Source organism: Euleptes europaea, chromosome 5, assembly GCF_029931775.1.
Source record: "Euleptes europaea isolate rEulEur1 chromosome 5, rEulEur1.hap1, whole genome shotgun sequence".
NCBI lineage: Eukaryota > Metazoa > Chordata > Lepidosauria > Squamata > Sphaerodactylidae > Euleptes > Euleptes europaea.
The window spans coordinates 50,874,470-50,889,285 of NC_079316.1; the positions used below are offsets into that span (position 1 = coordinate 50,874,470).

Consider the following 14,816-nt stretch of genomic DNA (forward strand, 5'->3'; position numbering starts at 1 on the left):
TAAGACCTTTTAGAATATTGAAAAATGAATCCCATGGGTGTCTACTGAACCACCATTTCAACTCAAGGAACAGTAAAACAGTATCTGAGTCAAATAACCTGGAGTTCAAAGTACAGCACATTTTCCTATTATCATTCTGCCTTATTTTGCAGTTACTACATTCCAAGTCTGCAGCTGAAGTGATTTTAACAAGATAGTTAATTTTGGACTATAAAAAAATCAGTCATGTGTTGCAATTTATCCTTCATTAGTAATCCTTCATTGATATTACTGCTACTTACTAATCAATGCACAGAATCACAAACTCAACTGACCATGAGCCATTGGGGCAGTTAGGACTTAGTTAACAGCAGTCCTAGTGAGTTGCTAGCAATAGTATTACAAGAACTTATTACAAATCTGTAGATTCAACAGGAGTACTTTGAAAATATATATAATTATTATACACAGAATAAATAAAAGGTTTTGGATCTTCCTCACTTTATGGCTCTAGCAGAAACCTAGAATACCCAGAACAATGAGCCCAGGGCCATTCCTGTCGCTGCTCCGGCAAGCATGCCCAGGGCAAGGTCTCCATCACTATCCCGGTACCGTTCTCGAATGATGAAATGGTTTGTAGGAGGCTGCCTGTAAGGACCTGGAAAGAAGATATTGGGGGGGTATAAATGAGTTTTACCATCTTTGGGAGGAAAAATAAAATCTCAGTTCCTTTCTATTCTCTTACACAAAGAATGTACAGTCTCCTTAAATATAGAAGCCAAACACACACACACACTGGACTTCGACTTAAATAGGAAAAGAAGTATCTTGTGATTCATACCAAAGACTACACATCTGTAGAAATCTGAAAAAGGTCAGTAATCGAGTTCTCCAGCTTATACTAGATTGCTCCCCAATGAGTTGGGGGTGAGGAGAATCAGAGTTGGAAGGGACCTCCAGGGTCCTCAAGTCCAACCCCCTGCACAATGCAGGAAATTCACAACTACCTCCCCCCCCCCCCCAGAGAAAGAGAAGAAGAATCACTGGACAGGTTGGACAGAAAACTATGAAGTTGGGCCTACAGTTCAGCCGGCAGCAAACATCCTGCAACCACCAACGGTTATAGGAAGTTCTTTGGACTAAGGATTCTCTGAGAAGAGAGTTCTTAGTCCAATAAGTAGCTTCATACAGATTGTTTCCCAGCTAATCCAATCTACTGAGTATTTTTGCTCTAACTTATGCATTATAATGCACAGACCACAGGCAAAGAGACATCCTTGCCGTATTTTTTTTTTATGTACCACGTTTTTACATTTTCCTCCTCTGCTATATAAGGTGGTTCGAAAACTAGATTGGTTCTAAATCCAGAGTCTTTGTGACTGCCTTGAACATGTTACTGGATCCTGTCGCCTAAGAAATATTTAAAATGCAGTCAGTATCACAATGAGCAACTGTTCAGTCATGCTCCTGTAACAAGGTATATTTTGCTCCAAGCTCAGATTACAATGTTGTAAAGTGAAGGGGAGAAGAAGGGATGGATAAAAACCCAGGTTATTTATACTGCTAATACTGGAGGTGGAAAGTGGCTGTCATCTGCATTTCTGGGCTGCAGTGGAACCTAGAATACACACAACCCGGGAAATAACTATGCCTTATGCAGAGGGCTTGAACCAGAGGCCTTCTGGTCCCTTTTAAACTAGTGCTGATGAAACCCATAATTTTCTGGCTCATAATATGTATTTGCCTAGCACACAACGCTTGCATATATTAGTTGAATGTAATCTCCCTGAAAACTACTAAAATTAGCTCACAATGAGAACAAGTAGGACAATTTTATGCGCTAGCTTAAACCTGTTTTAGTTTGTGTGGAAACTTCTTGAATCTCCAAGAGAGCTAAGAAAGCTCCCCTGCAGGGCTCTAAAATTCTACAAAATGTACTGGGGACTTGGGGGCGGGGGGAAGAGGCTGTGCATCCCCTGACCAAACTCTGTAAAACTTTTAATCCCTCACACCCTATAGCTCATATCAATGTTTTATTATTTTTCCTCCTATTTGATTCTAGAGGAAGTTTGCATAACCTGTGCATTTAATGCAAGAGAAAATAGAAGACATTCTTTTAACCTGCAAAATACGTCAAGAGAACCTGGTTTTGTACGCATGGAACAGGAGACAACGTGACATAAGACTAATAAAAAAATTGTGAGGGAACATTATCTTCTCGTGCCACAGAACTGGAAGTCAGGCAACTCACACAATAAGGCAAAGTTCAGACACAACTCAGTAAAGCAAATGCAGCTACAATAAAACAGAAGTACAATCCTATCAACCACCACATGATCAAAGACATTTGCCTTGCCATATTTTAATTATGCAGCAGCATGGTCTAAGGTGGGAGGCGATAAGCCAGTCATGGCTCAAGAACTCAATCTGTGTTCTTTGGCTAAACAAGTAAAAAATACTTGGCCATTTCACATGTGAGGGTCTCAATACGGAATACATTAAAGAACATTGGTTGGGTCCACCCAACTTTTTCCACTCACTCTCAGTTCTCCTCCTAAGTACAGCCGACATCCCACATGGCTTTTTGGGTAGTGAAAAGAAAACCCTTTCCTCCCTTTTTCATACCAGCAGCAGAAAAGCTGGTTGGATCCAGTGTGATGAAAGGAAGAGCATGCCCAACTTAGCTCTACAGAACAATCATGTAGATTGTAGAGTAAACACGGGGTGGGGGGAGACACTCTCCCCCCTCCCCCAATCTTTTTGCTGACAATATCTGGAAGTAAATGAGGAGAATCTCTCATTATAAGATCAGGATTCTACTTTTTTAAACCTGTATATTCTTCAGATGAACTATCCTATCCTACCCTTTCTTCTTCTCTCAGATGCAGCAAAGGCAGTATACACGACTCTCCCCTCCTCCATATTAAAAGGTAAAGGTCCCCTGTGCAAGCACCAGGTCATTCCTGACCCATGGGGTGATGCCACATCCCGACATTTACTAGGCAGACTATGTTTCCAGGGTGGTTTGCCAGTGCCTTCCCCAGTCATCTTCCCTTTACCCCCAGCAAGCTGGGTACTCATTTTACCGATCTCGGAAGGATGGAAGGCTGAGTCAACCTTGAGCCGGCTACCTGAAACTGACTTCCGTCGGGATCAAACTCAGGTCGTGAGCAGAGCTTGGACTGCAGCACTGCAGCTTACCACTCTGCGCCACGGGGCTCCTCCATATTACCCTCACAAAAATTCAGTGAGTCATGTTGGGCTTAGAAAGTGAGACTGGTCCAGGGTCATCCCATGACCTTCATGTCAATGTGGGAATTTGTCACTCCTACTCTGACAATAACAAGTACACCTCTGTAGCTAAACTAATATTACAGCTTTATAAGTTGGGGCTAAGGATTTACAAAGAAGTGCCATGCATATGACTGACACGCTGGCTGATGTGATACTTTCCCCCCCTATACTGATTCACTCTGAAGTAAGAAATGAAAAAGCTTTTTTAAAAAAAGGTTAAAAAAGATAGAACCTGAAGTTTTAAATACACAAATTACATCGGAGAAAATACTATAAGTTACCTTGGTTTGGATATTGGTAAGGGATGGCATATGTCTGTCCATTGGAAGTAAAGATGACCTGAGCCCCCGGAGGTGGATAAGTACCATTGTATTGTGGGTAGCCATAAACCTGAGGAAATTACAAACAGTGTACATGTAACCAAACATACCTGAGGATTTTTTCTTCTATGGGGTGCTGCAATTCATGCTCTTAAACTGCAGACCTAGTTTAAGGAGCATACCTATTCAATGTACAGTGATATGTTGTTGGACGATACATGTTAATCATTTTATTCCAGCTAAAAATTATGGGCATGACGCATACTCAGAACAATTCAAACAAACTGGTGTTCCCTGAAGATGCTGGTTATTGGTTCATGACAGGTGAAGCTGTCAGCAAGCTTTACACATAGGTAACATTACAAACTACCACGCTCTACGGGTTTAAAATTTGCTCTCCCATTTTACTTGCCTCAGATGATGGTGTGGCATAAGCTGTGTATGGAGGGGGAGCTGAAGAGATTGACGAGTCATCGTACGTCACTTCAGAACCAATATAGGCCTAGGTAGATTAACACAGCAGTTATTCCCTCTCAAAATGGATAAACACCTCCCCAGGTGGTAGCTAGAACATTATATAATGAGCTATTCAATAAGAAACAAGATAAATTAGCCTCTTTTTAGTACATTATGGCTGCAATCCTGAAGGGGGGGCTCCTTAGGAGCCGGCATGACCCCATGTAGGCATAAGTGCCCATTTAACCCAAGATAAAGGGCACTTACACCAGCACATGGACGCCAGCCCCAGGATGCCATGCCACTGCATGGGGCTTGGGCGTCAGTGTAGCCTCCCGGCATATTTCCCCATGCCAGCATCCGGGGAGGTGTTCCTGGGGTCGGAGTGGCCTCTAAGCAGCTTCCTAACCACTTTCGGGCCGGGAACACCCCCTTTGCCCTTATTGTGAGTTATACCACCTTTTTTAGGTGGCGTAGCCCCATGGAACATTATGGGGTGGCTTCACAGGCTCACAAGTAAGAGCAGCTTTGTGGCTTCAGTGGGGGGGAGGTTGGATCCCGCTTTGGAGCCGCCTAACCCCCTCCCCCCAGGAATGGGCTGAAAGTGTCTCTCCTTTGCAAACAAGCCACTATTACTAATCACCAATACTTATGACCCAAAGCTGGACAAACGTAAGGCACAGCCATCCAGTTTTACCATCTATTCCATGTCAGGAAGATCAGAAATCAGAAACCTTTTAATTAGACACATTTTTAATCTCATACTTCTTCCAAGGAGCTCAGTGTAGCATCCATGTTTTTCTCCCCATATATACACTGGGACAAAAAGGAAACAGAACTGCAAAGAAGGTGCCACACAGAAAGTCCAGAGATCAACATTACTGGGACCCTAAGTAGCAGATCTGTCCTGATAATGGCAATGCTTTCCTCTGGCGCAAGGAGTCTTCTGTTGACTCTTGTGCCATTAAGAAAGCACCATTAACTGAATGGATTCCTGGTGTCCAAACTTGCAACTTTTCCCTCCCAGTATTCCCTCCCTATCCTCCTTAGCCACTCTCAATATTTTTTTTCTTGTTCACCATGCACAATTTTTGGTTACATCACAATGATACTTTTGCCATACAATAAAATTCCAGTCCAGTAGCATCTTAAAGACCAACAAAATTACCCAGGGTATAAGCTTTCATGAATCAAAGCTCAGTTTGTCAGATAGGAAGTTTTTTTGCCATGTTACTGTTCTTCAGCATTCCAATCACAGATGGATTTGCAAGCATGGCAGGCAACCATTCAGTCCTTTTCCCTGAGCAGCAAAGAGAGCATGACTGAGCTGTACCAGCTTTCTGTCCCAGATTTATAGGCTCTGGAATAGTTTATAGGCTCTGGAAAGGCAGCTGGAATAGTTCTACTGATATAATGAAAGTTCTGCGGCACAACACTTCTTAAACACACCAGGTCAGAGACATTCTAGTCCTACCTCAGGTTTTTTGGGATACAGGAAACATGATGGCAAGAGGTGTGAACATATACATGCCTAAGTAGAAGCAAATGCTATTATCTGACTGCTCATTAGGGAAAATTGCTATGTTAACTGAGTGGCACATGTAGAAATCTAAGTAATTTATACTTTTATTTTCTGTAAATATGACAAATAATACAATCTTATATGCTAACTGAGTTACAAATTATGCATTCTAGGTTTTGGCCTGAGAGGAAAGTAAGTATTGCTGCATATACAACAAAACCTTTGTTACCCAGCATTCATGGGGAATGGGGCCTGCCAATTAATGAAGGGCATTGGATACGCAAGCTTATTGCCTTGCCCCCTGTTCAAAGGAATTTGCAATAATCAAATCCTATCCCGTTGGGAGTGCCATGGCAACAGCTCCCATGCCTGACCACACACTTCCCCTGTCCTCTTAACCCACACAGCTGTCCTATGAAGTAGGCAGAAATGCTGGACAGTTGACCAGAAGCCCTCTGGAAGGGCTGGTTCCTGAAAGATAAGGCAAGATGAGGGGGAAAGAGGCACCCAAGGATGAAGTCACCTGTCCACACCAGCTGCCAAAAGCCCAGGAGGCATTAAACCGGGCAGCTAGAGAAGTGGGAGTGGGGCACATGCACTCCCATAGATGCAGGGCTACGGTGGCTGATTTACAGCATCATAGACAGGTGGTAAGAATTAGTTAGGGGATGCACACCTCATAACACATATACTCCAATCCTAATCTCCCTCTGCAGATGCTAGGGACTCCAGAAGACTAATTTCTCCTTCCTTCTCAATTTTACTTTTCTCTCTTTTAACTGTTACTCCATTACCCTCAATATCCCATGTGTCCTGAACAACAATTAATATGCTCGGGGCTTGGTGAACAGCTGGAGAAGCATGCATAATTAATGGTGCTGCAAAGAGAGCTATTTTTAAGAAGCCCCCTCTATGCTATTCCTGTTACTCCCAGAGGAAGGCAAACCCAGACTTTACCCAATGCCAGTTTCAAAAGGTATTTGTTCTGAAAAACTGTCTTGAGCCTTTTTAAAAAAAAACACCTTTGTGCAAGCAGGGAATGGAACTGCCTTTATTTCATAATGTGTTGCTTGTGAAGACTCCTGCTATGCAACTCTGCCCTGGGCTATTTTTTGTTCTCTTTTTCTACTCCTATTGTAGGTAGGTTACCACTCTTTTACAAAAGATGATGTTATTGCACCACACTTTTCAGCCAACTTTCTCTGCAGTTTCCATGCCCAAAGGCAGTAGAATCTGGTACTTTACTCCATCAGGTAGAAATAGAGATACTCAAAATGTAACCATCCTTCCTCTTGCAAAATAGACTCAGGAGGCTAAGCATGGATAGCGTGTTCCTGAACCCATTTCTAAAATTTTTAGGAGGTTCCAAATATTCCCCAAATATCTTTGCCCCACAGTTCAATCTCATCCAATGGCTGACCCTTGCAAAACACAAAGCCTCATCCTTCAAACTGGAAAATATCCCTGGTTAACAGGGTAGATAACCTTCCAAAGTATCCCTCCCTTTTGGAATTTAAGCTGCCCCTTTCATCAAGATGAGCAACAAGTGCTACTAAATGCTGTTAGCACCATCAGAAACGTCTAGTGTGCTGGCATTAGCTCCACTTGAGCTAAATGACAGATGCCCACAGATGTTCATTCTTATGGCCTGTCAGCACAGTGATGGATGATGTCAACCTCAGCACCAATCTCATCACTAGCTCAACACTTCTCCCAGGAGGCATAACACACATCTGCCAGCCAGCACTGGTCAAGCATAACCCATCTAGCTGCTTTTGAAAGATTTCTCTCCTGGAGCCAACCTAGAGTGCAAGTTCTCTTTCCACGAGGCAAAAGCATTATCCACAAAGAACCACTTAACGGAGCAAGGGAAAAGACGACCAGCATACTTTCCTTGTCACTATGAACAAAAATACTTACCCCACTTGTTCTGGAATCTTGGAGAGCAATTTCCCAAGCCCTAAGAGGAATGAACAAAACAGGGGGGGGGGGAGTTAAAAGCCACTCAAATGTGTTTGAGCTTACACAGCTAAATTGTACATGAGAAACTACACTGACAGCTTTAGAAAAATTGTGATAACTACTCCTGAATACAAGCCTAGAAAATGGTCTAGGGGGGAGAGAGAGAGCGCATATGCTTTGCATATGTACAAAGTCTCTAAGTTTAGACCCTGCATTGCCAGGTGAAGAAGAAGAGTTGTTTTTTATGTGCCAGCTTTCTCTACCACTTAAGGGAGACTCAAACAGGCTTACAATCACCTTCCCTTCCCCACAACAGACACCCTGTGAAGTAGGTGGGGCTGAGAGAGCTGTGACTAGCCCAAGGTCACCCAGCTGGCTTCGTGTGGAGGAGTGGGGAAACAAACCCGGTTCCCCAGATCAGAGCCTGCTGCTCCAAACCACCGCTCTAAACCACTATATTAAGCTCTCAGTTAGCTGGAAAACACCTTTCTGTGCTGAGATCCTTGAGAAGCACTGCCAGTCTGAGTAGATGATAATGAACTAGATGGACCATTGGTCCAGTTCAGCATATGTTCATATACCCGAAGTAACTACAGTTTCCTCCTTTGTATCAAGGTGTGCCAATAAAATCCTTAAGAGCCATAAACCCTCAACATCTCAATAGTACATTTTAAGTTTGACACAGTAATTTAAGTATACACATTACAACCCTACATACACTCAGATCTACATGGCTACAAACCTAGGTCTGTTAAAGGAGCTACTATTTAGAAGGGAGGTTCTCGTACTTGCAACAGCAACAACAACCAAGTAGAAGGAGCCAAGCAGTGCCACAGCCCCTGGACACTTACAAGCAGTCATCAGCACTTTCCGCACAAAGGTTGAGCACCTTCCCATCACGGCAAACAATCTGCAGCAAACAATCTCTAGGCTTCCCCTCAGGAGGCTGCAACCCTGGCCAAAAGAAGAGGCAAAGAGAGATACTTTAATTTTTGTGAAGAAGCTAACTGTTTAATAGTGTGATTCTATACAGATTTACTCCAGTCTGAGCCCACCAATTTCAAGGGGCTCGGACTGGGGTAGCTTTGCGTCAGATTGCACTGTAATTTGTGTAAAGTCAGATCCTCAGCAAAGCCTTCACTAAGGGAAGAGGGGATGAGCCTGTCAGCCAGCAGCTAAAGTGGAGTCCATAGCTGGCAAAAGGAGCAGGTTCATCTAGGGCTGAGTTTCCACAACAAAGTTCTTACCCACTCAAGAATTAAAGGGCAAGGATATGATGCATTTTCCAGGCATCTCAGTAGTTCATTAAGTTGCCATATATGGAGGTTTTCCTGACCACTATTCCATGCAGAGCCTTAAATAATTCCTTGCACAGAGCACACCTCTTCTGAGCAGGGAGGAGGAGTAGTCCACTGCTGCGCTGGGGCAGAATGTCACAAGGGTTTTTCAGAGCATATAATGACAGCTGCAGACTGAAGTGTTTAGCATCTCTGTTCTCCACTGATCAAAAAGCAGAATAGAAACTAGTCACAAATACCAGGCAACATCTCAACTACTGTTCAAACTCCAGGGACTTACATGGGAGAGAAGAGAAAATGAAATGTGAAAGTTGTCCCCACAAAATCAATAACCTGAGCTGCAAATAACTCCTTGGACAGTTACTAGCCTACCTGCCCATATATTTTCGTGAGACAGCCAGATGTCTTCCAACTTAAGAAAGGAACTGTTCACAACTGCTTGGAGGCAGTTCTTACTTGCTCAGGACAACTGAACAATTGGCTGTTTTACAAGCCTACATTATCCACTAGGTCAGAGTTGGAAACAAGCAGTAAGAAGGTCAAGCTCTTTTACATGGCCACTTGAGTCCCATTGAAGGGAGGTACTGCATTCCCCAATATTCATAGAACCTTCTTCCAAAAGAAGACACACAGCCAGATGATGCTGGCTTTTGTAGCAGATTCTCTTCATAAAGCAAAATACCTACATTTCTACTAGTATAGATGTTAACGCACAACAGAAAGCAGAGCTAGTAGACCCTCACGGGGGGTGGGGGGGAGCTACACATGGAATGTTCTATTCTTGAAAAGTTAAATTATCTGACCTAAGAGCAATATGGACATAAGAATTTTTTGACAGAATAAGAATTTCACAAATGACTTTCAGATCCGAATTATCAGATGACTGTTCAATAAACACAGCCTAGGAACATCCTGTTTTCTAAAAGACAGAAAAATGGACTCCAATAAGTTCTTCATATCTAACTAATCATAAACAGGAAATTCTATTCATATATGCATATTATGCAGGCTGGTTTTCATCATAGGCCAACCAAATACAGCTAACCAAAATTCAGCCATCCAGTTAAGCATAGACAGTCCTGTGGTCAGCACAGACTGAATACCTGCACCATATATGTTAAACTAGATTTTTAGAAGAGTCAAGATGAATTCTAATTACTTCTAGAAAACTAAGCAGAACTATTCTATAGAGGGCCACCCAGTAACCTCAACAAATCTACATTTTGTGGAAAGTTGGGGGTGCCTTGTATAGCTTACCTTTAGGGGAAGCTATCACACCAAGTAGCCGCCATTCTCTGGCATAAAGGTATGTATTATGGCACAAAGCTAAGTGGTGGTTCTAGACAGAGGCAATAGGTGCTTGCTTGTGGAGGGGAATAAAAAATAACTACAAAGCATGTCGTATTCACCTCTGCATTCATTTCCCACTCTGACATTGATGCAGTCAATTTTCATGTGGATTCTGTCTTCAAGATCCCGCCGATGATGGTCATCATAAAACAGTAAGTAACCATGAGACCACAGATCAAACCAGTTCTTCTTCCAGCGCCGTAATATAGTACCTGAAGGTATGAAGAAAACTATTTTGGTAATCACTGACAGGAAAATAGTTTTGGTCTAGCATGAGGTTCAAAAACTCTTTCAAGCTCAGGATGTGATCTCCTCAGATTTCAGGGGCTGATATTTTAAACAATAATGCAGTTTTCACCAAGAAATACAAGGACTATTTGTGAAACAGAAGCAACAGAACTCCCATATCTTAAAAACAGTATTAAATTCCACAAAGACTATTAATTTTGTACTTAGTGATACTTCTTGTTGTGCTGAGTGTACCAGAGATCCATGCTTAAACTGAGTACTCTGTGTATAAGCAACAGCTGAATATAAAGAAAGATTTCCTAAACTCTCCTTGTAGCATCCACTTAGTTTATTCTCGCTAATGTCTTGTAAGACATCAGGCAGAAAAGGATTACTTTTGAACAAGCAGTCTAGGGACAGAGAACTCGTGTGTTAAGTTTGCACCAAAACTACTACTCTTAAGGATTTTAGTATAACTCACAGTATTTTTTTAAGAACCAGTCCAAATAAGAATCTAGTTTATGTTGTGTTTTCTAACGCACAAATTGCATGTTACACTGGAGATTTGTGACTGGATCTCCTGATATATATTTATTTTTAAAGAAATACAACCATGGCGGGGAGGGGCTTCTACTGATAGGAAGAAAGTGGATTCTTTTGAAATGTGGTATTAGAGAAGAATGTTACGGATACTGTGGACTGCAAAAAAAAAAAAAAAAAAAAAGGGTTATAGATCAACTCAAGCCTGAACTGACCCTAGAAGCCAAAATGACTAAACTGAGGCTATCATATTTTGGTCACATTATTAGAAGACAAGAGTCACTGCAAAAGACAGTCATGCTAGGGAAAGTTGAGGGCAGCAGGAAAAGAGGAAGACCCAACAAGAGATGAATTGACTCAATAAAGGAAGCCACAGCCCTCAATTTGCAAGATCTGAGCAAGGCTGTCAAAGATAGGACATTTTGGAGGACTTTGATTCATAGGGTTGCCATGAGTCGGAAGCGACTTGACGGCACTTAACACACACACACTACCACACTGTTTTCCTGTGGGGTAGAAGGGTGGTAGCTCAGTGGCAGAGCCTCTGCTTGGCATGCAGAAGTTCCCAGGTTCAATCCCCGGCATCTCCAGTTAAAGGGACTAGGAAAGTAGGTGATGTGAAAGATCTCTGCCTGAGACCCTGGAGAGCCACTGCCAGTCTGTGTAGGCAAATCTGACTTCGATGGACCAAGGGTCTGATTCAGTATAAGGCAGTTTCATGAGTTCATGTGTGCTCACGTTTGCTTACCATTACTGGTGTGCCAATCACCCATGTATTTAATTTAATTAATTTATTCAATATATAACCTGCACCTTCTTCTCAACAGAGGACTCAGAGTGGTTTACAGCATGCACAAACATGTAACATCTAGTTTGGCCCAATAACAGTACAAGAAAGGAAAGCAGTCAGAATCCATTACTCACTTTGCCGATGCAGCCAGCCGCTTTTCACCAATGCCATAACGCAACTCTAGAAAGAAGAGAAGAGTGGAGATCCTTCAATATAGTACAATACCAGTGGTACAAAAGGGTCACATATTCAGGTTTGCTGTTCCCTTAGCACGTGACAGGCTTCCTCCCAAGACTTCTGCCACAAGGTGGGTTAGAGACGGAGATCTCCATAGAAACACGTTCATGTCTGTTACAGGAAGTTTCTCGTTATAATCGCACACTGGTCCAAAGACCCCATAAAACTTTACAGCTTCAGTTTCCTGCACTGAGAAGCCACCAGAGTATGGACATGCAGCCTTAATGAAATCACAACACATAGGACTCTTCTGCTTGTAAACAGCAAGCAAATTAATGGTCCCCAAAACAGACCCTATCATAAAATAAGCAAATGCAGCTGAAATAAATTCTTTTTCAGCTACTGAGTTTTCCTCTTAATTGCAGCTACAGCACACCCAAACAGCTCACTGGATGGGGTTCCTAAAAACACAGAAGTTGTATTTTGGTAAGAAACTGACAATACTACTAGTTTGCCCAGACACTGGAATTACTACCTTCACTTATTGCAGACAATGGCTAGTTAAAATACAGGCTGAAATTTGCTACCTAGCAATAACATGTAGGATTGGCCTTCTATCAAACAATGCACACATCAGTGTACTCAGAAGTAAATTCCCCTCTTTCAATGAGGCTTGTAAGCGAGCACACTGGACTGCAGCCTCAATGGGTAAAAAAAGGGGGAGGATTCAGCTGGTAAACACTAATAAACAAGCCAGCCAATGAAAGCAAGAGGAAAGTGTATGCAATATCAGTGGAGCACTGACCACACATGTGGGATTAAGACTGCAGTTTCAAGAATGCCAAGAATCAAGTTCCATCAAACTCAACAGTACTTACAGCAAAGTAAATATGTACACATGAGTAGTATTTTCTCTCTGTTAAGTATACTACAGCTTCTTTCTACCAAATAACTACATATCGCCCCCAAAACACAGTGTTGGTTATCTTTTACAGGTATTTATGTGGTCAGAATATTGAAGCCTGGATTGGCCCCCCTCTTTCTGCTCTCCATGTCTGATAAAAAGGTGAACATATGAAGCAGCACTAGGCCATACAATCTTGGGCAGGAATCTTTCCCAGGCCTGCTAGCAGAGATCCTTTTAACTGGAGATAGTGGGGACTGAACTTGGGATCTTCTGTACAGAAAACATGTGCTTTAGCACTCAACTGTTCAGCCATTTTACAACCTCCCAGTTTTAAGCACAGCTTACAACAACATTTTTAGGAGACAGATGAAGTAGGATCTTCAGAATCAAAAGAAGGGGAAGTTAAGAAGTTCTGGCTGAATCAAATTGAAAGAACATTGCACTTGAAACTGTTTTATAGACAGGAAGACATGAGCACACATCACACCCCAAAATACATAACCCTGAAGAGGAAATGACTCTATTCAAGGTAAACAACCCACAAATTCCTTCAAGCTACTCCAACCTGTCATCAGGTTGCATCTTCTTCCACAAACCATAAATAGCTGATAATTTCCCACCATTGCCAACCAGCTCAGACCTTAAATCATTACTTTCATTGTCACACTAGTTACACAACTATTAAGGCAGTTCTCCTATGCTGGGTTCTATTCATACTTCAGAACGGTGCTGACATGCTCTGGTCCAACAAATTTATACCACAGAACTTTCACACATAGTAAGCATTGCACTTTAGTTTTCAAGGAAGTAAAAAAATAAGCAGCAATATCACTACCATTTGGAAATGAAAGAAAAAGAAACAGCAGTTTCATAAACTCTACCAATAGGGCTGCTGGCCTTTTGTTTTCCTAGCAAGTATCCTGTGTCTTTAACAAATGCATAACAAAGAAATTCCTCAAGTGAATCTCCCCCCCTACATTTCTGCTGGTCATGCAGCTGCTAAAGGTCCATCAGACAGAGATCTTGAATTATACTCTACTGTCATTCTAGAATTAGTTCACCTTAGAGCTAGCCATCCAGAACTACAGGGAAACTAATTTGGAAAAAGTATTATTTTATGAGCTTTCTCTCCCCCAAAAGCTGTTGAGCTGGAATTTGTTCAGCAGTTTCACACCACGCCCCTCCACCAGCTTGAACAATTACTTGTTATTCCTCACTCGTTACAGCTAACTTAGCAAAACAGGGGACTCCCCATCTACGTTAACTATCTTAGTGTAAGGTATCTGAAGAAGTGAGCTGTGGCTCACGAAAGCTCCTACCCTGCCAGAAAATATTCTTGTTAGTCTTTAAGGTGCTACTGGACTCTGGCCCTTTTCTACTACTGCAGACAGACTAACACGGCGACCCGCTGTGAATTATCTTAGTGTAACTAAGTGAATTGTGTCAGCATTTTTCTTGATTAGATATAATAATTACACACCTCACGCTGAAATCCAATTTTGTTCTTTAAGATGCCACGGGATTGCTGTTTATGTACCCAAATCGAGGTTCACGAAATGGGAAGAGCCATGAAACGACCCCCCCCCGCGCCCCGAACTACCCAAGATTTAACTCTTCATCCTCCAAAGTAACTGTGAAGGCAAATGGATAAGAGAGAACGGTAGGGGAATGGGGAGGCAGGGATGGAGAAGCACTTGCTACAGGGATTACGGACCACGACGGCGCGACCTCCCTCGATTTGACCCTCTGTTGTCTAGACAAGCTGCAACCAGCGGGCAGCGGCCTCCCCCACCTCCACCCCCCAAGGCTCTCCCTCCTCGCCGGACTACTAAAGAGCGACCCCAGGCACATCGCCTTCCGCTTCCAACTGACCTGGAAAACACTCCAGCCCAGACCGACCTCCCCGTAAGCCCCAATCCCAGCCACTTTCCACCCAAAGGGAAAACGCAAGGAAGCTCCCTGTCCTCGCCTACCTGTTGCACTTTGTAAAACA

The 14,816-nt window shown here is 42.6% G+C and overlaps 1 protein-coding gene across 1 annotated transcript; it reads right to left on the reverse strand.

Annotated features, from left to right (window-relative positions):
* Window positions 1-395: 395 nt before the first annotated feature.
* PLEKHB2 (pleckstrin homology domain containing B2) lies at window positions 396-14,816 on the reverse strand. Its single transcript, XM_056849493.1, is given in 8 exon segments — window positions 396-637; window positions 3,555-3,681; window positions 3,997-4,095; window positions 7,492-7,531; window positions 8,385-8,487; window positions 10,241-10,393; window positions 11,874-11,919; window positions 14,797-14,816. Coding segments are annotated over 7 exon segments (696 nt in total). The 5' UTR covers window positions 11,911-11,919; window positions 14,797-14,816; the 3' UTR covers window positions 396-500.